The 27,393-nt window shown below is 43.8% G+C and overlaps 1 protein-coding gene across 7 annotated transcripts in view; it reads left to right on the top strand.

Annotated features, from left to right (window-relative positions):
* USP50 (ubiquitin specific peptidase 50) overlaps positions 1–27,171 on the top strand; it is a 30,535-nt gene extending 3,364 nt beyond the window's left edge. For 3 of the 7 annotated variants that reach the window (XM_056572196.1, XM_056572197.1, XM_056572198.1), the window contains exons 2-7: positions 5,006–5,203; positions 15,801–15,996; positions 17,016–17,216; positions 19,217–19,359; positions 20,311–20,443; positions 26,936–27,171. In XM_056572196.1, the coding sequence (XP_056428171.1) occupies positions 5,006–5,203; positions 15,801–15,996; positions 17,016–17,216; positions 19,217–19,359; positions 20,311–20,443; positions 26,936–27,136 (1,072 nt within the window). In that variant the 3' untranslated portion in view covers positions 27,137–27,171. Of the gene's footprint in view, positions 1–54; positions 143–418; positions 480–5,005; positions 5,204–15,800; positions 15,997–17,015; positions 17,217–19,216; positions 19,360–20,310; positions 20,444–26,935 lie in introns of those variants that run through there. The other 4 variants (XM_056572194.1, XM_056572195.1, XM_056572199.1 and 1 more) reach the window with 4 other exon arrangements.
* The last annotated feature ends 222 nt before the right edge of the window (positions 27,172–27,393 follow it).

Here is a 27,393-nt window from a genome sequence, read left to right as displayed (position 1 = left end):
CTACCAATATTGTCTTACCTTTTACTAGGATTGTTTTCTTATCTATTACTTATGCTTTCACTTAGCTAGATGTTCACATCTATTGCTCCTTACTTATGGGACGGTTCTGTACCTGTATCTGTTTACAGTGATGGGCAATATGGTGAGTGTAGTTTGGGAATTCTTGTTTTATTCCGGAAGGGAGAAGGGAGGGGGTGGGATCACAACACTTACTAACCGGGCGGGGGAGTGGCTCGCATTGGAGATAGAGTTCATAGGTGTTCACACTGGGTGGCTTTGTGCCCCACCAAGATCCATCAGTTAAAAAAGTGAAGCCAGTAATGTAGTAGGCACTGAGGAGGAGCGCACTTGGCTCCTGTTCTCTGTTTCATTTGTTTATTGTTTGTGCTTTTACTTTCCTACATGTCTTGGTCACCAGGTGCTTTCCAGAGGCTATGGAAGATGATTGTTCTACCAAATCAGATGTCGCTTGTCCTCAGGTACTCCTACTGTCATATTCCCAATTATGCTTCATAATGACGATTATTTAATGGAACGTTAAGGATTTACGTTCCGCAGCCAAGCTGCGAATGGTGCTTCTCCATCTCCACAAACTTAGAGTTCACATTGCCCTATTGCAGGAGATTCACCTGGGGGAGGAGGATTTTTTTTAGATTACGCCAAATGTGTGTAGGAGAAGTTTATGGATCTCCGGCTGTTAACGGGAAAGCGGGGGTTCTTATTTTGATTAATAAACAATTTGCCCATACCCTTATATCTAAGAATACAGATTTGGAGGGTAGGCTCTGCCGTATTACTCTTGATTCTGACATTCTGGTGGGTGGGGATCTCAACACAGTCCACTCTAGCACGGAAGATAGAAGACGTATGTCCAGGGAGGGACTGAGGAGGAGGGGGGGGGGGGGGCTAGGGGAAGACTTGGCTCTTGGACTTACTTGAATGCACAGGCCTCACTGGTGCATGGAGATACATGCACCCGGATGACCGGGAGTTTAGTTTTTTCCCCCCTGTATATTCCATACAGGGGAAAAGAAAAACTAAACTCCCGGTCATCCGGGTGCATGTATCTCCATGCGTCAGTGAGGCCTGGTCACGCATTGATTATTTTTTGGTTTCTCTCTCCCTGCTCCATAGAATGTCGGAGGTGACGATCGCTGACATAGTGATTTCCGATCATGCACCAATGCTGTTAGATTTGGCTTTGGTTGCCCCTAAGGGACAGGACATCCTGTGGAACTTCCCCTCGGCTATGGCTGCTGATAATGAATTTCAAGCACATTTAAATGGCTGGTGGATTACTATGCCACTAATGCAGACCATACTACCAATCCGAGACTATTTTGGGATACGGCGAAGGCCATGCTAAAGGGTAAGAATCATAGCCTATGTCACCCATAAAAAAAGACTGCTAGATATGTTTTTACTGCTGCTAAGCGGACTTTTATGAACATCTATACTGATTTCCCCTTCTGACTGTGCTAGGGACAAGTGGGTGAGAGCTAGATTGGATTTTTTTTAGAAAGACAGGAGCAATTGGATGCTTTATTCAGAGTTCAGAGAACTCTGGGAATAAGGCTGGAAAGATGAGGGCAAACTTGGCGAAGGGTTGGAGACCTGTGACTGACATTAGGAGTATGAAAGACGACTCGAGGACTTCTCAAACTCACTCCATACTTGGTGACTTTTATCAGCGACTATAATGGGGATGATTTAAACAGAGAGGAGGGCCTTGCCTTTCTGAGGTCCCTTGATTTTCCCCATCTGACTGAGGAAGATTTGGGCTCCTTTAATGCCCCCATTAGTTTAGAAGATGTCCAGATGTTCATACGTGGTCTAACTAAGGGAAAAGCACCGGGACCAGACGAGTTCGGCACAGATTTTTATCAAATACTGGGTGCGGAGGTAGCCCCTTCCCTAGTTCAGTTATTTAATTCCATTCTAGTTGATGGGGCGGTTACCCTTGGGTGACATGGCCTATATCAAAGTTATCCCCAAGCTCGGTAAGCCCCCTGATTCTGCATCATCGTATCGCCCGATATCGCTCATCAACCAAGACTGCAAACTACTTTCTAAAATATTGGCTGACAGATTAGCAAGAATATTGCTGAGATTTATTGGTCCCCATCAGGTGGGATTTGTAAAGGAAGGGTCAGCAGTAACTAATCTTAGGGCGGTGATAGCAGCCCAGGATGTGGCAGGGCGTTTGGAACCCTTTAGGACCCCTGCAGCCTTGCTTGGTATTGACGCCAAAAAGACCTTTGATAATTTCAGCTGGACATGGCTGGGGGATGTCCTGGATGGCTTTGGGATTTGGGGGATTTTTTGGGACTTATATTGACACCATGTACAGAGCCCCATTGGCAAGAGTCTATACTCCTGGTTTTCTGTCACAACCGATATTACAGAAGAGAACACGCCAGGGTTTCCCATTAACACCTCTTCTTTTTGATTTGGCATTAGAACCCCTGGCGCGTCACTTTAACAACTCTCTGACATATTGGGGTATTCAGGTGGGGACCAGAGAACTCATACTTACCTGCTTTGCTGACGATATGCTAGTTTATTGCTTAGACATAAAGATGTTCGCTTTTTACAATCTGTAATTAATCATTAAATTCCTGTGGAAGGGGAAGAGATCTCAAATTGCCTACAAAAAGTTACAGTTAGCCAAAAGACTGGGTGGGGGGGTTTGAATATGCCTTGTGTTGGATCTTATAATCTGGCAGCACTATTCCAACACTATTCCACTATTGCTAGGGACTGGGTGTTGGAGTGTTCCTATTATTCTGACTTGACTTTGGACAGTCAATTAGCAGCTTCCTGGGACCTTAATGCCTTGCTACATTCTAAATACTCTGAACTCCCTCCTGCTGTTAAATGTAGTGCCTTGCTGAGAGACACCATAGCCTCTTGGAAGGCTCTAAGGAAGGTTTATAAACTTCCCTTTGGGATATCACCTAATATGTCTCTGTGGAACTCTCCTTTGTTCACAGCAGGACGTGACAATAAATTATTCCAGATGTGGAGGGACAGGGAAGTTACTCGCCTGGGAGATCTCTTGCTACACCCTAGAGGCACGTTCATGTCCTGGCCTGAGGTTCGGGACAAATATTGTCTCCCGTCCTCTCAAGTGATGCAATACTATCAGATTCGAACCTTCTGCAGATCCAGAGCTATGCACTTCAACCCATGGAAGCCTAGTTTACTACTTTGTTAGGACAACCTACTAGTCTCCATTCCCTATCCCACATCTATGGGACTGTGAGAGATCATGACACTCATACTTTTGCCTGCACGCTTTTTGATCATTGGACCTCAGTTTTAGACACGGATGACCTAACTCCTAAGTTATTGCAGGGTCTGAGACATGTTAGAGAGGCGGTGGTCGGAGAGGACTGGAGAGAGATACATTTCAAGATTCTCCATAGAGCGATCTATGCTTTTCATTTCTCCCACTGGGAGGTTCGACCTTATTATCTAACGGCCTATCCAAAATGTAATTTAGAAAAAGCTGATTTCATGTATTGTCTTTGGCACTGTGAGCAGGTGATGGACTACTGGCATACTATTCAATCATTTGCGTCTCAGACCTAGGATAAACCCATACCATTAGACTCACTTCACTTAATTTTTCATTACATACAGTCATGGCCGTAAATGTTGGCACCCCTGAAATTCTTCAAGAAAATGAAGTATTTCTCAAAGAAAAGGATTAGTAAGTAGTAACACATGTTTTGCTATACACATGTTTATTTCCTTTGTACGTATTGGAACTAAACCAAAAAAGGGAGGAAAAAAAGCAAGTTGGACATAATGTCACACCAAACTCCAAAAATGGGCTAGACAAAATTATTGGCACCCTTAATTTACTATTTGGTTGCACACCCTTTGGAAAAATTACTGAAATCAGTCGCTCCCTATAACCATTAATAAGCTTCTTACACCTCTCAGCCGGTCCACTCTTCCTTTGCAAACTGCTCCAGGTCTCTCTTATTGGAAGGGCGCCTTTTCCCAACAGCATTTTTAAGATCTCTCCACATGTGTTCAATGGGATTTAGATCTGGACTTCAGAAATCTCCAGTGCTTTGTTGCCATCCATTTCTGGGTACTTTCTGGCTTATGTTTGGGGTCATTGTTCTGCTGGAAGACCCAAGATCTCGGATGCAAACCCAGCTTTCTGACACTGGGCTGTACAGTACAACCCAAAGTCCGTTGGTAATCCTCAGATTTCATGATGCCTTGCACACATTCAAGGCACCCAGTGCGAGAGGCAGCAAAACAACCCCAAAACATCATTGAACCTACACCATATTTCACTGTAGGTACTGTGTAGGCCTCATTCCGTTTTTGGTAAACAGTAGAATGATGTGCTTTACCAAAAAGCTCTATATTTGGTCTCATCTGTCCAAAAGACGTTTTCCCAGAAGGATTTTGGCTTACTCAAGTTTATTTTGGCAAAATGTAGTCTTGCTTTTTTATGATTCTGTGTCAGCAATGGGGTCCTCCCATGTCGACGGATAGTTTGGGCTGACACTGATGCTCCCTGAGCCTGCAGGACAGCTTGAATATCTTTGGAACTTGTTTGGGGCTGCTTATCCATCACCCAGACTATCCTGTTGACACCTTTCATCAATTTTTCTCTTCCGTCCACACCCAGGGAGATTAGCTACAGTACCAAGGGTTGCAAACTTCTTGATAATGTTGCGCACTGTGGACAAAGGCAAATATAGATCTCTGGAGATGGACTTGTAACCTTGAGACTGTTGATATTTTTCCACAATTTTTGTTCTCAAGTCCTCAGATAGTTTTCTTCTCCTCTTTCTGTTGTTCATGCTTAGTCTGGCACATACAGACACAGAATGCAAAGACTAAGTGAACTTCTCTTCTCTTTATCTGCTTTCAGATTTGATTTTTATATTGCTTGCAAAGTATGCTTTGCAAATTCCCATAAAACTGATTTTATTTAATTTTTTTATTTTGTCTTTTTTATTTCTTTTTACCACAGTGACGATGGAGCAACTGGAACACATAGAAGGATCTCACAACCAAATGACCTCCCCATGCAAAAAAATGACCCAGGAGTTACTGGCCTGCGAAATCTACATAATACTTGTTACATGAACGCAGTATTACAATGTCTAAGCTGCACCACACCACTTGTAGAATATTTCTTCTCTTGGCAGTTTGAGACATTCATTGCTAGGTAAAGTTCATTTGCATCTGCTATATGTAAATTCAGTCTATATAGGGTAGTTCACATGGTGCGTCTTTTCACAGCAGACAATAAAGTCAATGAATTCCGCTGCGGAAATACCCCCGCAAAAACTCTGCTGCAGCTAAACCCGCAATTGGAAGCTTGCAGAAGATCTGCCTATGTGAACGTACCCTAAGATATCAGCTTTTGACTGTTTGTTGTATAGTTGCAATACATGGACACAGCATAGTTCACACAAGTCAACAGCCATGTTCACACGCCAGCCAATTTCTTTTTTTTCATAATCGACACAACAGCCATAAATAAAATACAGTGGTCCCTCAACATACAAAGGTAATCCGTTCCAAACGGACCATTGTTTGTTGAAACCATCGCATGTTGAGGGATCCGTGCAATGTAAAGTATAGGACAGTGGTCTACAACCTGCGGACCTCCAGATGTTGCAAAACTACAACACCCAGCATGCCCGGACAGCCGTTGGCTGTCCGGGCATGCTGGGTGTTGTAGTTTTGCAACATCTAGAGGTCCGCAGGTTGTAGACCACTGTTAGAGGAAGTTGTACTCACCTGTCTCCGTCGCTCCGGACCGTCACCGCTCGTCACCGCTGACCGGGATGTCGCCGTCCATCGCTGTCGCCGCTTCCCCGAGGTGTCCCCGACGCTCCGGCAAGGCCTCTGCTTCCCCGGCATCCACGCTCTCCGTCGCCGCCATCACGCCGCTACGAACGTCGCTCCTATTGGATGACGGGACGGTGTGCGCAGCGACATGATGACGTCGATGGAGAGCGCCAACGATGCAGAGGATCCGAAGAGGACATGCCGGAACCCCGAGGACAGGTAAGAGACATCACCGGACCACACGGGGCACCGTAAACGGCTATCCGGCGGCAGCTGAAGCAGTCAGCGCTGCCGGATAGCCATTTATGCGATGACCCCGACATACAAAAGCACCATATTTTGGCATATTCATGCTGCCTTCAACATGCGATGGCCTCTGAGAGGCCATTGCATGTTGAAATTATCGTATGTCGGGGCCATCATAGGTCGAGGGGTCAATGTATGGTCATTTTTTTTCGGTGTGTGTGAATATGGCTGAACTAACCACTGAACCTCAGTTCTCTAAGTTTGATTCTCTGAAGTAAGATTGTGCAGTATATGAAGCTTATCGGGGGAGATTTATCAAAACCTTGGAAAAATTGACCAGTTGCACATAGCAACTAATCAGATTGCCTCATTTATTTTTATCAGGCCTCTTTAAAAATGAAAGAAGCAATCTAAGTGGTTTCTATGGGCAACTTTTCCTCTGCACAGGTTTTGATAAATCTCCCACATCATGCTTAGCTGCCAAATACTCGATTCATTCAAAGTTAAATTAACTCCTGGACTGGATTAATCAAGAGTCTATTATGTCTATCCCTGAATCCCTGAGATTTTATACTGACAAAAGTGTCTTTTTACAATGCTTATAATCTAGATTTATCAAATGAAATATGTTTAATGACATATCTAGGCTTTCCATATTTGTATATATATGAAGTATTCCATTAGATAAGGACATACAGTCAATAAGGTTCAGCAGTGTGAACAGAGTTCCAAATGAGGCATTGCTTTGGGGGTGGTTCCCCTAAACCGTCACAAGCCTATCAATGCTTGTGACGGTTTAATCCTGAGAAGACAAACTGTAAATTGGCCATAATATAAACATGATATACATGTAACTTTCTTTAACCCCTTAAGGACCAAGGGTTTCTCCGTTTTTGCACTTTCGTTTTTTCCTCCTCACCTTTTAAAAATCATAACCCTTTCAATTTTGCCCCTAAAATTCCATATGATGGCTTACTTTTTACGACACCAATTCTACTTTGCAGTGACATCAGTCATTTTTCCCAAAAATCTTCGGCGAAACGGAAAAAAAAAAAGAATTTTGCAACTAAATTGAAGAAAAATGCCATTTTGTAGCTTTTGGGGGCTTCCGTTCCTACGCAGTACATTTTTCGGTAAAAATGACACCTTCTCTTTATTCTGTAGGTCCATACAGTTAAAATTATACCCTACTTATATAGGTTGGATTTTGTCGTACTTCTGGAAAAAATCATAACTACATGCAGGAAAATTTATACGTTTAAAATTGTCATATTCTGACCCCTATAACTTCTAAATTTTTCCGCGTATGAGGGCTCATTTTCTGCACCATGATCTGAAGTTTTTAGCGGTACCATTTTTGTATTGATCGGACTTTTTGTTATAAAAAGTGACAAAAAATACGCTATTTTCGACTTTGGAATTGATTTGTATGCGGTTTAATCGCATTTATTAACTTTTTTTACACTTTTTTTTTGCAATGTTATAGCCCCATGGGGACTATAACATTGCATACACTGATTGCAGGCACTGATCACTGCAAAGCCATAGCTTTGCATTGATCAGTGTTATCGGTAGTCGATTGCTCAAGCCTGGATCTCAGGCTTGGAGCAATAAATCGCCAATCGGACGCGCCGGAGGAAGGTGAGTAACATAGTAACATAGTTCATAAGGCTGAAAAAAGACCAGAGTCCATCTAGTTCAACCTATAACCCTAATGAGTCCCTACTGAGTTGATCCAGGAGAAGGCAAAAAACCCTCATACTAGAGGTAAAAATTCCTTCCCGACTCCAATATGGCAGTCAGAATAAATCCCTGGATCAACATGCTGTCCCAAAATATCTAGTATACATAACCAGCGATGTTAATATTCTCCAAAAATGCATCCAGACCCCTTTTACAGAATTCACCATGGCCACCTCCTCCGGGAGAGAATTCCACAGTCTCACAGTTCTTACAGTAAAGAACCCCCGTCTGTGCTGGTGTAGAAACCTTCTTTCCTCTTAACGTAGAGGATGCCCCCTTGTTATAGATACAGTCCTGGGTATAAATAGATCATGGGAGAGATCTCTGTACTGCCCCCTGATATATTTATCCTAGCTGATCGGGACAATGCATTTTCACTGCGGTGGTCCCGATCAGCCCCACTGAGCAGCTGGAAAGCTTTTACTTTCGTTTTAGATGTGGGGTTCAACTTTGAATTCCGTGTCTAAAGGGTTAATAGCGAGCGGGTCCCAGCTTCAGTTACATGCCGGGACCGGCCCCATATGACACGGGGTCACCGCATGACCCTGCATTATATCATGGGAGCCGGCAACGGACGTAAACAGAGGTGGCTCTACCAATTAGGCCATTTAGGCCACTGCCTAAGGCCTTGCTCTGGTTGGGGCCTCGCTCTGGCCCTGACTACCACAGGGAGCCCTCGTCACATTCTGGACATCCCTGTGTCTCAAAAGATTGTTTCGGGACACAAGGATGTCTCGTTACTTTTCAGCGGCCCTGCATTAACTTTAAAAACGCAGGGGCCGCCGGGAGGTAGCGAATGCAGGGACGTCACTGACGTCCCGTGTGTGCGCCCATAGCAACACCAGAGCGGAGTGGAGCAGCGAGGACGTGGACGTGCGCGCACCCATGGTAAGTTGTATGTAATCTTCAGTGTTCCGACCATCACTTCGGAGGAGTGGTGGTCGGAACACTGAAGTGGGGCAGTACACAGGCATACAGCCTCCAGCCATACACTGTAAATGGCTGAAGGCTGTATGTCTGTGGGGGAACTATACTGCACCTAATGTGGGGAGTTCTACTGCACCTAATATGGAGTACTATACTGCACCTAATGTGGGGGAACTATACTGCACCTAATGTGGGGAGCTATACTGCACCTAATGTGGGGAACTATACTGCACCTAATGTGGGGAGCTATACTGCACCTAATGTGGGGAGCTATACTGCACCTAATGTGGGGGAACTATACTGCCAACCTAATGTGGGGGAACTGTACTGCCAACCTAATGTGGGGGAACTGTACTGCCAACCTAATTTGGGGAACTGTACTGCACCTAATGTGGGGGAACTGTACTGCACCTAATGTGCAGGGAATTATACTGCACCTATATGAGTGCAGGTGTCTTTGTGCATGCAAGCAAGAGTGTATTTGTGAGTGTGTATGTGTATATATATATATATCTATATCTATATATATACATATATATATATATATATATATATATGCACGCGTGCTGCGTGAGTTTGTGCTTTAGGGTGCACACCGTAATGCAATAGGCTGAGCACACCTATAATCACAGTATAAGAATAATACACAGTGATGTCAAAGTACAGGGATAATACACAGTGACATCACAGTACCAAGGGGAAGATTTATCAAAACCTGTGCAGAGGAAAAGTGACCAGTAGTGATGTCGCGAATATAAAATTTTCGGACCACGAACGCAAACTTCTGCAAAAGTTCGCGAACCGGGCGAACCGCCATTGAGTTCAATGGGCAGGCGAATTTTAAAATCCACAGGGACTCTTTCTGGCCACAATAGTGATTTAAAAGTTGTTTCAAGGGGACTAACACCTGGACTGTGGTATGCCGGAGTGGGATCCGTGGCAAAACTCCCATGGAAAATTACATAGTTGATGCAGAGTCTGGTTTTAATCCATAAAGGGCATAAATCACCTATTATTCCTAAATGGTTTGGAATAACGTGCTTTAGCCATCACATAGTTAGATTCCCCCCTTTAGACAGCACATAGATTCCCCCATATTAGGCAGCACATAGTTAGGTCCTCCCTTTAGGCAACACATAGATTCCCCCATGTTAGGCAGCACATAGTTAGAGCTCCCCTTTAGGCAGCACATAAGATTCCCCCATATTAGGCAGCACATAGTTAGAGACCCCCTTGAGGCAGCACATAGCGGGATTTGAACCCAAGGCCCCAGCGCTACAAGGCAGCAGTGCTAACCTCTGAGCCACCATGCTACCCTTAGCATACATCTAATATCCACGGTTGCTAAAATGGACAGAGATGTCAGCAGAGAGTACCAGAAAAATTAGGCATGTACACATGCCTGAAAAATGTGGTATTGTTGCAGCCGCTTCTGCAGCAGCAGCCAGAAAAATTACAGCACCATAACAAGTGCAGCAGCAGAGGCGAGAAAAATTAGGCATGTACACATGGATGAAAAATTTGGTATTGTTGCAGCCGCTTCTGTAGCAGCAGCCATAAAAATTGCAGAACCATAACAAGTGCAGCAGCAGAGGCCAGAAAAATTAGGCATGTACACATAGATGAAAAATTGGGTATTGTCACAGTCGCAGCTGTAGCAGCAGCCAGAAAAATTGCAGCACCATAAAAAGTGCAGCAGCAGAGGCCAGAAAAATTAGGCATGTACACCTGGCTGGAAAATTTGGTATTGTCGCAGCTGTAGCAGCGGCCATAAAAATTGCAGCACCATAACAAGTGCAGCAGCAGAGGCCAGAAAAATTAGGCATGTACACATGGATGAAAAATTGGGTATTGTCGCAGCTGTAGCAGCGGCCATAAAAATTGCAGCACCATAACAAGTGCAGCAGCAGAGGCCAGAAAAATTAGGCATGTACACCTGGCTGGAAAATTTGGTATTGTCACAGCCGCTGCTGTAGCAGCGGCCAGAAAAAATTCTGTTTGTTTCACCCGGCAGAAAGTGCCCTAAAATATTGCGGCTTGAACCCTAGTTGGTGGCGGATAAGTCACGCAAGTCATCCGGCATTCAAAGTTCAAATACAGCAGCGTGTGGACCATTTTTAGCCCAAGGCAGCTCATCTGATCAGGCCTTGTTCAGTCAAATGTATCGCCCAGTGTCAGTCCCTTTGGGATCCATCCCTCATTCATCTTAAGAAATTCATCTTAATCCAGACTTTTTTGACCAAGGCGACTCCTCTTCTCAGTGACAATACCTCCTGCTGCACTGAAGGTTCTTTCTGACAGGACACTTGAAGCGGGACAGGCCAGAAGTGCGAGCGCAAATTGTGATAGCTCAGGCCACAGGTCATGCCGGCACACTCAGTAGTCAAGGGGTTCATCGCTCCTCAGAGTGTCGATATCTGCGGTTAAGGCCAGGTAGTCTGCTACCTGTCGGTCAAGTCGTTCTCTGATGGTGGACCCCGAAGGGTTGTGGCGATGCGTAGGACTTAAAAAGCTCCGCATGTCCTCCATCAACAGCATGTCTGTACAGCATCCTGTCCTTGCCGGCGTGTTCGTGGGAGGAGGAGGAACATTACTTTCACCTCTTCCCCTGTTAGATCCCTGTTGTGCTGTGACATGACCCTTATACACTGTGTACAGCATACTTCTTAATTTATTTTGGACCTGCTGAATCCTTTCCGCCTTGCTGTAATGCGGTAACATGTCAGGCACTTTATGTTTATACCGGGGGTCTAGTAGCGTGGACACCCAGTACAGGTCGTTCTCCTTCATCCTTTTTATACGAGGGTCCCTCAACAGGCACAACAGCATGAAAGACCCCATTTGCACAAGGACGGATGCCGAGCTACTCATGTCCCTTTCCTTGTCCTCAGTGATGTCAGGGAAGGTATAATCTTCTTCCCCCCAGCCACGTATAACACCACGGGAACCAGATAGGTGACAAGGAGCACCGTGGGATGCCTGCTTTGGTTGGTCTTCCTCCTCCTCTTCAAAGCCACATTCCTCCTCTGACTCCTCTTCCTCACAATCCTCTTCCAGCGTTGCCACAGGTCCAGCAAGCGATGCTGATAAGGCTGTTTCTGGTGGTGATGGTGTCCACAACTCTTCCTCTTCATGCTCATCTACTGCCTGATCCAGCACTCTTCGCAGGGCACGCTCCAGGAATAAAACAAATGGTATGATGTCGCTGATGGTGCCTTTGGTGTGACTGACCAGGTTTGTCACCTCCTCAAAAGGTCGCATGAGCCCACAGGCATTGCGCATGAGTCTCCAGTAACGTGGCAAAAAAATTCCCAGCAGATGATGTCCTAGCACCCCGGTCATACAAATATTCGTTGACGGCTTTTTCTTGTTGGAGCAGGAGGTCGAACATTAGGAGTGTTGAATTCCAATGTGTCGGGCTGTCGCAAATCAAGCGCCTCACTGTCATGTTGTTTCGCCGCTGGATATCTGAGAAGTGCGCCATGGCCGTATAGGAACGCCTGACATGGCCACACACCTTCCTGGACTGCTTCCGGACATCCTGTAAGCCTGGGTACTTGAGCACAAAGCGTTGTACAATCAGATTCCACACATGTGCCATGCACGGTACATGTGTCAACTTGCCCAACCTCAATGCCGCCAACAAATTTGTTCCGTTGTCACAAACCACCTTGCCGATCTCCAGTTGGTGCGGAGTCAGCCACTGGTCCACCTGTGCGTTCAGGGCCGACAGGAGCTCTGGTGCGGTGTGACTCTCCGCTTTGAGGCAAGTCAACCCCAAGATGGCCTGACACAGCCATATCCGGGATACGGCACCTGGGGAGCTGGGGGGGTGCCGGTGATGTGGAGCAAGACGCAGCAGTGGAAGAGGACTCGGCCGAGGATGTTATGGAAGAGGATGGAGTAGGAGGAGTAGAGGAGGTGGCAGCAGGCCTGCCTGCAAGTCGTGGTGGTGTCACCAACTCCTCTGCAGAGCCACGCATTCCATGCTTGGCAGCCGTCACCAGGTTTACCCAATGCGCAGTGTAGGTGATGAACCTGCCCTGCTTTGCAGACCAGGTATCAGTGGTCAGATGGACCCTTGCCCCTACACTGTGTGCCAGACATGCCATAATTTCTTTTTGCACAATGGAGTAAAGGTTGGGGATTGCCTTTTGTGCAAAAAAAATTTCGTCCGGGTACCTTCCACTGCGGTGTCCCAATGGCTACAAATTTTTTAAAGGCCTCAGACTCCACCAGTTTGGATGGTAAAAGCTGGCGCGCTAGCAGTTCCGACAAGCCAGCTGTCAGACGCCGGGCTAGGGGGTGACTTTGAGACATTGTCTTCTTGCGCTCAAACATCTCCTTGACAGACACCTGACTGTGGGCAGATGAGCAGGAACTGCTCAAGGCGAGAGACGGAGAGGCGGATGGTTGAGAGGGGGCAAGGAGGGCAGCAGTGGTTGACCTGGCTGAAGATGCTGGACCAGGAGGAGGATGGCGGCTTTGACTTTGTGTGCTGCTTGTACTGACGTGTTGATCCCATAGGCATTTGTGATGTGACATCATGTGCCTTCGCAAAGCAGTTGTGCCTAGGTGGGTGTTTGACTTCCCACGACTCAGTTTCTGCTGGCACAGGTTACAAATGGCCTCGCTGTTGTCAGAGGCAGACACACAAAAAATGCCACACTGCTGAGCTCTGCGATGATGGCATTCTGGTGGTGGCAACAGAATGCGTTGATTGGCGTCCCGTCAGGCTGACCCTGGGTGCCGATGCATGCTGTCTGACTGTGCCACTAGCTACTTGCGACGACCTCCCCCTGCTTCCAACTCGTCTCCTCCTCCTCTCTGTCTTCTCCAATCTGAACTTTCACCCTCTTCTTCTCTTCTAGTGACACGTGTCATCCACGGACCCACGTGTCATCCACGGACACATCGTCATCATCAACACCTTCACCGCTATCTGACACCTCAAGAAAGGAAGCAGCAGCGGGTACAACATCATCATCACACCTTATGTCCATGTGTGTAATGCTGCCTGAGACATATCCCTGTTAACTACATCCTCTGGCAATAATGGTTGCACATCACTCATGTCTTCAAACTGATGTGTAAATAACTCCTCTGATGGATCAAGTAAAGCTGCTGCGGTGCTAGTGTTGGTGGTGGCGGCAGGCGGGCAAGTGGTAGCATGAGAGGTGCCCGAAGCTAAGCTAGAGGAGGAGAAGGACGGTGTGTCAAGGTTCCGAGCGGAAGCTGTAGTAGATTGGGTGTCTTGTGATAGCCAGTCAACTAAGTCCTCAGAACTTTGGGGGTTCAGGGTACGTGGCCTCTGAACACTGGCCATTCTAGGGCCAAAGGGAATCCCAGCACCACGACAGCCCTTGCGGGGTGGCCTTCCTCTGCCTGTCATTTTTTTGGTTAAATTTGCACAAGTGTCACACCAAATGTGATTTGCACTAGGGTGACATAATTTGCCCTGCAGGCAAAAAAACTGGCAACTGTGACGTGAACTGACAGTGAGGACTGGTTTTATTTAACAGCCAAAAAAGGTATCTTTTTTATTTTATTTGCACAACTGTCACACCTAATGTGATTTGCACTAGGGTGACACAATTTGCCCTGCAGGCAAAAAAACTGGCAACTGTGACGCGAACTGACAGTGACGACTGATTTTACTTAACAGCCAAAAAAGGTTTTTTTTTTTATTTGCACAACTGTCACACCTAATGTGATTTGCACTAGTGTGACAATGAGCAAAAAAGCTTGCCAGCGGAGTTCCCCTTTTAAGCAGTGGTCCCCAACCAGGGTGCCTCCAGCTGTTGCAAAACACACGGACTGATATATTTCAGCCCTTTGAATACTGTAGTAGTTAGTTGCTTTAAAGAAAAAAAAGCTTGCCAGCGGAGTTCTCCTTTTAAGCAGTGGTCCCCAACCAGGGTGCCTCCAGCTGTTGCAAAACACACGATCTGATATATTTCAGCCCTTTGAATACTGTAGTAGTTAGTTGCTTGAAGGAACTTAAGTTTGATTCTGGAGTACCCCTTTTAACCAGCGGTTCCCTCACAACCAGGGTGCCTCCAGCTGTTGTAAGACACACAGACTGATATCTTTCAGCCCTTTGAATACTGTAGTAGTTAGTTGCTTGAAGGAACTTAAGTTTGATTCTGGAGTACCCCTTTTAACCAGCGGTTCCCTCACAACCAGGGTGCCTCCAGCTGTTGTAAGACACACAGACTGATATCTTTCAGCCCTTTGAATACTGTAGTAGTTAGTTGCTTGAAGGAACTTAAGTTTGATTCTGGAGTACCCCTTTTAACCAGCGGTTCCCTCCCAACCAGGACTGATATCTTTCAGCCCTAAAAAGGGCTTTTTTGGGTGCTGTCCTTAAAGCAGATGTTACACCAGTGCTTTAGGAGTAAACTGGACCCTGAATACACCACCTAGCAGCAACCAAGCTATCGCTTTCCCTATACAGCAGGAGCAGCTTCTCTGACCCTCCCCTTCATAAGCCTGCAGCATGCTGAATGAGGATAAAATGGCGTCCGTGCAAGAGGTAGGAGGGTCTGGAAGGGAGGGACTGATGCTGATTGGCTGTAATGTGTCTGCTAACTCTGACTCACAGGGTCAAAGTTTACTGCAATGCTAAAGTATAGGGGGCGGATCGAACTTCACGTGTTCGCCGGCGAACAATTAGCGACATCTCTAGTGACCAGTTGGCCATAGCAACCAATCAGATCACTTCTTTCATTTCTGAAAAGGCCCCTGAAAAATGAAAGAAGTGATTAGTTGCTATGGGCAACTGGTCATTTTTTTCTCTTGCACAGGTAAATAACAGGTACATTAATCTACCCCTGATTATAGTGATTATTTATGGTTTATTTTTATTATTGCCTGCATGTATTATGTTAATGGGGGCCTCATGTCCAAGTTTTGCCTAAGGCCTCAGTAAGTCTAGAGCCACCTCTGGACGTAAATATATGTCTGTTATCATTAAGGGGTTAAAAAATAAATTTTATATTCTTTGCTACTAATGACATAGCTTTACATCTATGTTTATTGCTCTTTTACAGAGAGAAAAAAGAACTAGCAAATGCATTTGCTAAACTAATGGCAGATATGTGGTTTGGGAAATACCAATATGTGTCACCAGAAGACTTCTTGTCAGCTATATGTAATGTTCATCCGCCTTTTGGAAAGCACTCTCAGCAGGATGCTCAGGAATTATTGATTTATACCCTCAATGCATTACATGAAGACCTAACAAATGTGAGTAAAATAAATCATATTCATCGGGGCTGTAGCAATGGGTCTGGAACCAAGGATGTAGTTCTATAAAATGCTCTTAATAACCATTCTATGGAGAACTAAAATACTACACAATACTTTGTGGAAAAAAAAAAAACGTGGGTTATATAAGTTTGTTTTCTACTGTAGTTGATGGCAGGAAGAAAAAATTGCAAAATGTTTTTGTTTTAATTAATCTAGAAATGTGTTAGTCATTATGTGGTGTTATGTTAGTGGTCATGGTGTGGCAGTATTATTTGTCCCTTGTATACTGGTAATATTGGTGAGGCTTGGTTACTCACAGGTTTTTTTCTGGTGTTTTTTGGAAAACCGGCACTGCAGTTCTTGAGCCAAAGCCAGAAGTGTATTCAAAAGTAATGGGAAATATAAAAACAAAAAAGGACTTGTACTTCTCATTCCTACTGGATTCATCTCTGACTCTGGCTCAAAAACTGCAATGACCGTGTTAAAAAAAAAAAAAAAAAAAACACTAGAAAAAAAAACCTGGGTGGAAACCTAGCCAGATATTGGTTTCAGTGTACTGGATTTTATCAGTAACAGTATGGTGGGAATATGTACAGTGATGATATATACTCCTTGATAACTTATTTAGAGGCATTGTTATGCACTGTCAATTGCCATATGTTACCATATGTTATATATATATTCTGTTGTGTAACCTTTTAGTGCTATGAGCTAAGTGTGGTCCAGGCTGGTGTGAAGCTGAGCAATAATTTCAGCGCTTGCACAAAAATTTGCTAAATTTTCAAAAAGTTGCAGTTGATAATTCCAGACTACTGCAAACTGCAAATAGCTAACTATGCTACACTACATTTAGGTTGTTTTCTTAAACGAGTCTAAATGCGCTGAGCAATGACATTTTGACCCATTGCGCAAAAAATTTGACTTTTACCACCAAAAAAAGTGTAATACCAATGATGATTTCACTTTTGTGAAATAAGTCACACGTTAAACTAATCTGCATAACTGTTTCTCTACAGAATGCTAAGAAAAGTCCTTCCGACACTAATGGAAGCCACAGTATGAGGATGCATACATCAGAATCTCTCATTACTCACTTAATACAGGGGGTTCTCAGACAAAATACAGCTTGCCTGGCATGTGGACACACAAGTCACAAGGATGATGTGTTCACTGTGCTGTCACTTCCTATAGCCTCTAAAAAGGAGTCCTCTGTACAGGTAACACTTACTGCAGCCATATAAATGTAAAAATTCTGAATAATTGTTCATAATTTATTTGTTAAATTATTCAGTTTTTGTTGTGAAAATGTATAGATTCGGCACACACAGCCCATTGAAGTGGTTTTAACATTTTGTTATATGTACTTTTTTATTTTATTTTTTTACAAAAAATTGAGGCCAGATTTTAGGACAACATATGCAACAGGTTTGTATGTTCTCCCTGTGTGTGTGGGGGTTTCCTTCCACACTACAAAACATGCTGATTGGTGCATTTAGATTGTGAGTCCCAATGGAGACAGAGACGAATTTGAGTGAATAGTGTCCAGCGCTTGGGAATGTGTGTGTGTGCTATATAAATAAGGAATTTATTATTAAAGGAAATCTGTCATCAGTATCATCCCCACTAACCTGTAATATAGGCTTGTAGTGCAGATGATACTGATCAAAGTGATACCTAATCCAGCCGTAATTCTTCGTTTTCTGTATGTTCAAATTATGTCCTTGAGGCATGGCCAGAGCTACGACCCGAGCTCCGGGCACTCTGGCGTAATCTTCGCCAGGCGAGCGCTCTGCCTGGCTGATGCATATTCATAATCCCCCTCCCTGCTAGCACAACTGTGTTACTTTACAATGCATGCGCCGTACAGTAACACGGCGGCGCTAGCAGGGAGGGGGATTATGAATATGCATCAGCCAGGCAGAGCGCTCGCCTGGCAAAGATTACGTCAGAGTGCCCGGGTCGTAGCTCCGCACATGCCCCAAGGAGCTAATTTGAACATACAGAAAATGAGGAATTACATGGCTGGACGGTTCGGGATGCAGCAAGTAACATTTTGATCAATATCACCTGCACTATAAGCCTGTATGACAGGTTAGTGCTAGAGATACGGATGGCAGATGTACTTTAATTATTATTTTAACTTCTATAGCTAATTTTTGCAAAGTCTACATACACAGTTATTTTTAATAATGTTTTTATTATGTTTTTTTTTTCATTTTTAAAAAATAACATTGAATGGGAGGAGGGGGGCAGAAAAGAAAAGTGATAGGACTGGAGGGTAGCCAATGATAAGAGTCCTCTAGTCCATAACACCCTTTAGTAGGTCCCAAGGTCAGTAAGGGGTGCTTGGGCAAACCAAAAAGATGGAGCGGTTTAAGAGTTCTGAAGTCTGAGGCACTTTGCAATGGGCCTGAAGGTCAGTAAGGCGTATTTGGTGGGTGCACTTTAAAGGAGTACTCCACTGGAAAACATTTTCTTTTAAATTAACTGGTGCCAGAAAGTTAAACAGATTTGTAAATTACTTCTATTAAAAAAGGCCAATCCTTCCAGTACTTATCAGCTGATGTATACTACAGAGGAAGTTCTTTTCTTTTTGAATTTCTTTTCTGCCTGACCACAGTGCTCTCTGCTGACACCTCTCTCCATATCAGGAACTGTCCAGAGCAGGATAGGTTTGCTATGGGTATTTGCTCCTACTCTGGACAGTTCCTAAAATGGACACAGGTGTCAGCAGAGAGCACTGTGGTCAGACAGAAAGGAAATTCAAAAAGAAAAGAACTTCCTGTGGAGCATATATCAGCTGATAAGTATCGTAAGGATTATGATTTTTAAATAGAAGTAATTTACAAATCTGTTTGACTTCCTGGCACCAGTTGATAAAAAAAAAAAAAAAAATGTTTTCCAGTGGAGTACCCCTTTAATGGCCCCTGAAGGCAGAGGAATTTGAATTAAGATACTTTAACTTTAAAATGTAAATAGAAATGTGCCTAATCCTAAGGAAGATGCCAAAAGCAGCAAGCTCTGGGTATACTTTTTTTTTATCACTTTCTTTTCTGTAGGCTTCTATATCGGATTTGAAAAATGCCAGAAAATCTGTATTGGCTCCAGAGTTTACAGGCAGGATCTCATAGTTTTTAAGATTTGTCTCTTGATGAGCTGAGATATTCTTCTAATTTCCTTTATGTTCCTTTTTTTTTATATCTTTTGAACATTATAGGAATGCCTTGAAAACTTCTTTGAACAAGTAACGTTAACCACGACAAACAAAATCTTCTGTCCCTTATGTAAAATTAAGCAAGATGCTTCAGTCAAAACCCAGATATGGAAACTGCCTAAAATTCTAATACTTCATTTAAAAAGGTATGATGGTAGACCAGCCTGCTCAAAGTGCGGGCGTATATTTTACATATAGCTATACACTGCCATAATAAACAACATATTTGAAGCATAACTTCTAGAACCAAACCGATGTAAAGGTCATGCAAGAAATGTCACTGTATTAAATCAAGTCTAATACGTGTGTGAATAGTATTTGTTGCAGTCTCAATTAAAGCCTAATGCAAATTAACTTCTAGTACAATTCCCTTTAGACAAAATGCCAGTTAGGGTATTAATATGTGAGCGGCAATTCCTAACCAGCAGATGTAAAGCTGGATTTACAGAATGACTGTGCAATTGGATAGACTTTCAGGCAATAAAGCCTTATTAACATGACTGGATTCGACCGCTGGGACCCCCCATGATCTGAAACTTATCCCCTATCTTTAGGAAAGTTGTTTAGCACTGGACTACCCCTTTAAGATGATAAATCTGATGATTTTGTAAACCAAACCAAGGAGACGCCTCCTTTTGTCAAACCCGAATACAAATTGTAAGGTCTGTGGATTTTATTCTGATTTCATGTTGAATGTAAGACACAATTGTGTCTCACAACCTGAGAAAAAAGTGTGTGTTTCATAATAAATCCATATTGAGATGTTATATTTTGTAAGAATAATGACTGGAAGAATTGTCATAATGTAGTGTGGTCTAGATTTATTGTACTATTCTATGGGCAGATTTATCAAAACCTGTGTAGAGGAAGAGTGGTGCAGTTGGCAATAGCAACCAATCAGGTTGATCCTTTCATTTTTTACAGGCCTCTTTATAAATGAAAGAAGCGATCTGATTGGTTGCTATGGGCACCTGCACCACTCTTCCTCTACACAGGAGCTATTTAAAGAATCCATTGTGTTTTTTTTATTGGACATTGAATTATATGTATAACTTACAAGATGTATATTCACGTTAAGTTACATATTTCACTTTCAGGTTTGAGTATAAAGGCCAACTGAAAAGAAAGCTGAAGACGAATGTAGATTTTCCTATGAAAAATTTGGATCTGAAACCATTCCTCTCAACATTGTGTGTAAAACACCAGAAGTACAGGTTATATGCTGTAGTGGTGAGTATATAATGAACTGAAAAAAGGTCAAAAGCCAAAAAACTCATGTCATAGTTGCATGTAAAAATATTAGATTACAGGGGTCCTGGTGCAGCTGTGTATGGGTTATAGACTTTCTAAATGCCTGTATATAGCACATAGTTAGGGACAGGTGAAAGACCCCCAGTAAAAGAGATAAGAGGCTAACACATGACATACATACTTACATTCACACTACGGAATTACTGAGCAAAGAAATTTTGCTTGTCTTCAATAGGATTCTGCTGCACTGTGCACATTGCTGAGTTTCTGCTGTAGAAATTCAAATTCTGGACTCTGCATTAAGAATAAACATTCATTCTTTCTAAGGAATCCACTCAGATATGCATTGCTATCAGTGGTAATGGTGCACGTCCGAGTGGTCCTAGCAGCGACTGAATTAGTCAGCGCTGTCTGTGCCAGAAAAACAGATGTACAAAGAATGACAAATCCCTCTAATAATGTTTGTTTCATATAAACCCATACGTGTTTTTGAACAATGAATCTAAATATTCCATATATATATAGCTGTAATCATCCAATATTTTGTAATGCCATTACTATCTGAACAGGTATTCCACATAAGGTTTTTGGGGTATCAGCCACCTCCTACAATTGCACAGAAGCTTAGGATGGCACTGTGTATGAGTGGAGCGCCATACCACAAGCACGGCTTGATAATCAGATTGTCAACCTGCTCTAATGCATAAGCCACAAGAAATGATGTATTGAATAAGCTTTATTTACTATAGATGGTCCAAATATTCTTTCCTGGTATGCCAACCTTTTTTTTTGTTACATTTCCTACACCACTTAGCCTAACTGGAAAATTCAAAATGTATAATACTAATTATTAATATTCTGAGACATATCTGAATGAATACATTAGCAACACTTAAGGTGTGTTCACACATTCATGTTTTTAATACAATGCACGGATGAAGTATACTAGAAAGATAATGGTTTTGTCAAGATGTACATTTAAAGGTCAAACCAAGAAGCTTTATTGAGCATATAATATCGCAGGAACATAATGCTTCAGGTACATTCATTAAGGCCAACATGGCCGTAACATAGTAAACAGATGGTACAATACAATGTTTCAAGTAAGTACAATATGTAGCCGACTTAAAATAAAGATAGGTAAAACAACAACAGTAATGGGCCACATCCCCGAAGGGTGGCGGTCTAGTCCCCCCCTCTAAAATATCCCCAGCTAAACCACATCAGCCGACTTTGGGCTAACCTCAATAAAAAGCGAAGCTCTGGCGCAATGATAAGCTGTGTGGAGAGTCAAGCCAGGGTCCCCTCAGTGAGTCAAACTGAGCAATGGTATCATCTCTTATTGCAGACAGTTTTTCATTTAACAAAATTACATTAACCCCGTCGATCACATTAGAGAAATCAAGTATCGTTTTTTTTCCATTGGGAAGCAATATATATGCGTGCTGCCATCAAGATAAACTGAAACAATCTAAAAAACCTAAAGGGTAACTGAGGTGGCTTAAAACCCAACAAGCAGAATTCCGGCGTGCGTATAGCTGGGGCAGGGAGTAGAGTGTTAAGTAAGTTCAGTGCTCTCGTGCAGAACCCCACAATTATCAGACAGCTCCACCACACATGATACATCGTACCCCGCTGTGCACACCCGCGGAAGCACAGTGGGGATACCTCCGGAAAAATGTTATGAAGTCGGGCTGGAACCATATATGTGCGATGAAGCACCTTCAAGGCTGTCTCTGCAAGAGAGACTTGGCAACTACCTTTACTAAATACTGTGCTACGGTCACTCCATTGTGAGTCAATCAATGTAGTGTGGAGGTCGTCCTCCCATTCCAACATATATTACAGTTTACAACCCGATGGAGAATTGTTCATATGTGTATATAATAGTGACAACAGCCCAATCTCAAGTGGCCTGTACAAAATGCAGGCTTCATAGAAAGTGGGCTGAGGTATGGAAGACCTCACTAAAATAGAGCAGTAAAATTAGAGAATCTGGTTAGCTCTAAACACTTCGCTAGTAGGGAGGCCATGTGAAGCACAGAGGGATGAGTAAGTTGTTATAGTACCTCGAACCGTAAAATCGTGGAGTTTCAATAGTTTTTTCTCTATCCACCATCCATAAGAGGAAACAGAGAGTACAAGCGGAAAAAGAGGGTTAGAAAGAAAGGGGGTTAGTGGAGAAGGCGATGATTGGAGGGTGAACTTAAACCATACACAACGCCAGAGAGACAATGCCTGGAGTGCTATCGATGCCAGCTTGGATATCGGGAGAGTTGTCCACATCAAGGCCTCATATGTAAAGGGGTAGAGTAACGCATTCTCTAACCTAGTCCACCTCGGTGCTTGGGATCTCGCGTTAACTAATGCTAACTGGACCAGTCTAGCTGCGTATTAATATTTAAGAAAGTGGGGGACAGAAAGTCCTCCCTTCCTTTTGTGAAAATGCATAGTAGAACGAGATATCCTAGGTGTTCTACGGGCCCATATGTATTTAAACACATCCCGTTGAATGTTCAGCAGATCAGTCTTGACAATTGCAATTGGTAAGGAACGGAATAAATATAGCAATTTAGGTAATCACCATTTTGACCACATTTATTCTGCCCAGCCACGAAACATACGGGTAATCCCATCTAGACAGGTCCTCCCGTATTTCACGGTACAGCGGAATGTAGTTGAGGCTATAAAGCTATGGAATAGAAGACGTCAGTTTAATACCCAGATAGTTCAAAGCTGCGGTGGAGTACCTAAAACCAAACGTCTGGGTTATACTTAGTCTAGTAAGGGATGGGACATTGCAATAAAGTATTTCTGATTTAGCAACATTGACCCTCAGCCCGGAATGTACAGCAAATTCATCAAGTAGCCTAAACAGGTTAGGGAGAGAGATCACAGGGTTGGTAAGTGTCAATAAGATGTCATCAGGAAACAGATTCACTTTATACATCGAGGAGCCTATCATGGTACCTGAAATATCAGGGCTATCCCGTATCAGCTGAGCCAAGGGTTCCATAACCAGTGCAAAATAGAGCAGGTGACAAGGGACAGCCCTGTCTTGTACCCCGACCAATCCTAATGGGGTTAGGAGATGTAGAAGCTAACTTCAGGAACGCTGTAGGGGATGAATATAGTTTCCTAAGTATATTGATAAAGGGACCTGAAAAGCCAAATTTTGACAGCACCGCAAACAGGTAAGGCCATGAGACACTGTCAAAGGCTTTCTCAATATCCAAAGCCAAAACTACCAGTGGTATCAAGGTCGAGTTAGCCCATTGTATCTGATTGATCACTTTTCGTATGTTGTCCGGGGCATGACGCCCCGGGACAAATCCGACCTGGTCTTGATGTATCAAACTACAAATACAGGAATTCATTCTGGAGACCAGTACTGACGCCAGTAACTTTGAATCAATATTCAACAGCGATATTGACCTATAATTAGAGACTATGAGGGGGGTCCTTTTTAGGCTTCGGGATCACTGTTATCATTGCGTCTAAAAATTCCTGAGGAAGTGGATCATCCCCAGTCAGGGAGTTGTAGAAAGATACTAAGTGTGGGGTTAGTAACAGGGCAAACTTTTTATAATACGCAGCCGTATGTGTCCAGCTGCGCCCAGGTCTCCCTGATAGAGTTATAAAGAAACAATGTAGGGTCCTGCTGGTGTGCATACATTAACCTGTGCAGTCTAGCTTCTAAAGTGAGTTGTGTCTGCGACCGGTCCCGTTTAAGCCCTGTAGATAGGGAGATCAATCGCCCGCTAAGATAGGACTTATGAGCAATCCAAGTCCACGCTGGTGAGCTATCAGGACCCACATTCTGCTCAAAAAAAGTTTTAATATCGTCCTCCACACGCTCCCCCACCCGAGCCATAGTTAATAACACTTCATTTAAACGCCATCTAAATGGATAAGTGGGGGGGATTGCTAAATTAAACAGGGCACAGACCATGTCGAGATCAGACCATGCCGATGGTATATGTCGTGCATATGCTAAGCATGGCAGGTTTCTTGTCAAAGTCAGCACCCAGTCTATTCAAGTGTAATGATGATGAGCAGTAGAATAGAATGTGTAGCCTCTCAATGAGCCATTATACTCTCGCCATGCATCTGCCAAGTTATTCTCAGTAAACAAACGGGACAAGCATCGCTGTTGACTCTCTGACCTCCAAAGTGGGGCTTGGTTCGATCTATCAAGGGTGGCATTATATACCAAATTAAAATCACCCGCCCAAATCAAAAAGTTGAAGGTCAGTGAACCAAGTAAGTCACACATCTTACTGAAAAACGTCAAGGGTGCATCAGTGGGTGCATAGGTATTAATAACACATAACATCTTACCATAAAGAGTCCCTAATAAAATAACATAACGGCCCTCCACATCTATCATTTCGTGCTTTACCGTAAACGGAAAGGCATTATGTAGCAGCACCATCACGCCCCTGCACTTAGATACAAATGTTGCACAATATTGTCTAGTGTACATCCTATGAAAGAAGGAGGGTCTGGATGACTGTGAAAAATGTGTCTCTTGCACACAAAGCAGTTCGAGACCATGTTTCAAGTAATCCCGAAATGCCTTTTTCCTCTTAATAGGTGAGTTGAAACCACGCACATTGTGTGAAAGTATCTTAACCATTATGATCCCATAAAAGTATGCCATGATCCCACCCCCATGATAATATCAAATACCACCAGGGAGGACTAGCCACCACCACTTCCTGCGATAAGACAATCCCCACTTGTAAAGACAGAGTACCATCTAAAAGAAAAAACAAAGACATAAAAGAACCAACACAAAACAAAACAGCATATCAGGAAAGTCAGACATCCCGAAACGAATGCCCGACATCCTTCCCGAGTCCCCAGATCGGGGATGGAGTGCAATAAGCCAGCCGTACAGGAACCTTGTTAGCATACAGTCCAGAACCGTTGCAGAAAGTCCCATAAAAGTTCAGAAACCATAACCAGCATCACACCTCAGGTAAGAACTCCAAGTCCAATTAAATCAGGGATGAGCAATTGCCATGTCCATATCTAAAGCGATGATGGTGGTGGAGGAGCATCCGCAATCGGTCTGGGGGTGCGTTTATCCCGACCCACCGTCGTCCACTCTTTCGCGACTCGACCCTGTCGTTGCTGAAGCGGAGGCTGCTCTACCAGTGCGATGCGCTCAAGCAGTTCTTTAGCCTCCAATAAGTTGCGCACAGTGTGGGTACGGTCTTTCGACTGAAATACCAGGGAAAATGGAAATCCCCACCTGTAACGAATCCCCTCACGCTGCAGGGCGAGGGTAATCAGTCTAAAATCCCTGCGTCTGGCCAAAGTGGAGGGTGCCAAGTCAGAGTAAATATGAACGGAGGGGGGGTACCCCAGGCAGGGGCTGAACATTTCGCGCAGCTTGCAAAATCATGTCTCTCACCTCCGGATAGTGAAGCTTCAAAACCACGTCTCGAGTCCGCAGTACGGGGCCGCGCCAGAGCTCTATGTATTCGGTCAAAACGTAGCATTTCAGGCTCTAGCAGCAGACTAGTTCGAAGAAGAGTGCTGTGATCACCTTAGTAAGCTCAGTCAGTTCCTCCGGTAGTCCTCGGATACGAAGATTAGTCCTGCGCGACCTATTTTACAGGTCCTCGAGTTTCAGCTCGAGGGCCTGCAGTTGCGCAGCGTGATCCTCCAGGTCCTTATGGTTGGTGTTTACCGCCTCCGCCATGTCCTCCACTCTAGCTTCAGTGTCCGCCACCCTCTGACCCAGATCCTGCATCCGAGAGGATAGATCCGCAACTGCTTTAGAAAGTTCTGTCCGGAACATTTGTTGGATGTTCCGGAGCATGGACGCCAGTGAGAGGTCAGTCTGCTCCATCTGCTCCTCCTCTGAATGCTCTGCTGGGGAGCTCGAGCGGGACACCACCATCTTGGAGCGGGGGTTGTAGCGAAAGATATCAGGGATAGATTGTGATAACCTCTGCGTAGATTGTTGCTTCTTCTTCTGTTGGGAGCGTGGCATGTTCCCCCAATCGTAGGGTCAGTTTTCCGGAGCTTGGGAGCCAATTTGGGCGCTAGAAGAGGCTAAAAGTCAGCGGCCAGCACGGAGCTCACTACTCAGGCATCCTCCTTAGACTGAGTTGTTGACATGTGCGTATTTTGGTGCAGATTCTCCTACCTATTGACTTCAATGAGTAGGAAAATCAGCAGCAAAATAGGTACTTGTAAACATCTCCGAAAATGACACTGGATCTGAGCTCTATGTTAAAAGTAGACATCTAATATAAGCATAGAGTGTAAACCAGATGTATGGTAGGAGGTGCCTATAAAAGGTAGATGTATACATCAGGGACACACAGTCAACTGCACTCTTCAAACTTGTACACTGAACACAGTGTGAACATAGGCTTAGTGCATTTACCTTTTCATTTCTGTACAAAGCTCTAATTCAAATAAGTGTACATTACCACACTGTTTTAATTTCAGAACCATTATGGAGAACTAGATTATGGCCACTACACTGCATTTTGCAAGAATCCTGGGACCAAAGAGTGGAATGCCTTTGATGACATTAGCAGTGTCCAGATTACAGAGTCTGCAGTGAAAACATCTTCTGCTTATATATTGTTCTATACTAACCAGGCATTCAGCTTCCCAAAGAAGACAAACTCCTCCATTCCATACTGATACGGAGGTTAACAATAAACACATGTGCATGTTGACGTCGTCTTTTACTTTCAAGGAATAACAACAACAACGTGTAACTTTACTAATGGCGGCTTATACTCTACAATTGTCTTAGGCTCGGTTCACACCACGTTTTTGCAATACAGTTCCCCTCAGGTTTTTAATAAAAAACAAAAAAAACACAAAAATTTTCAAAACCTGACTAAGGGTACTTTCACACGTGCGGATTTACAGCGTATTTTATGCTGCAGATCCGC

This window comes from Hyla sarda, chromosome 4 (genome assembly GCF_029499605.1).
Source record: "Hyla sarda isolate aHylSar1 chromosome 4, aHylSar1.hap1, whole genome shotgun sequence".
Classification (NCBI taxonomy): domain Eukaryota; kingdom Metazoa; phylum Chordata; class Amphibia; order Anura; family Hylidae; genus Hyla; species Hyla sarda.
The sequence above is the reverse complement of the archived record's forward strand: the minus strand, read 5'-3'. Positions and strand labels throughout refer to the sequence as shown.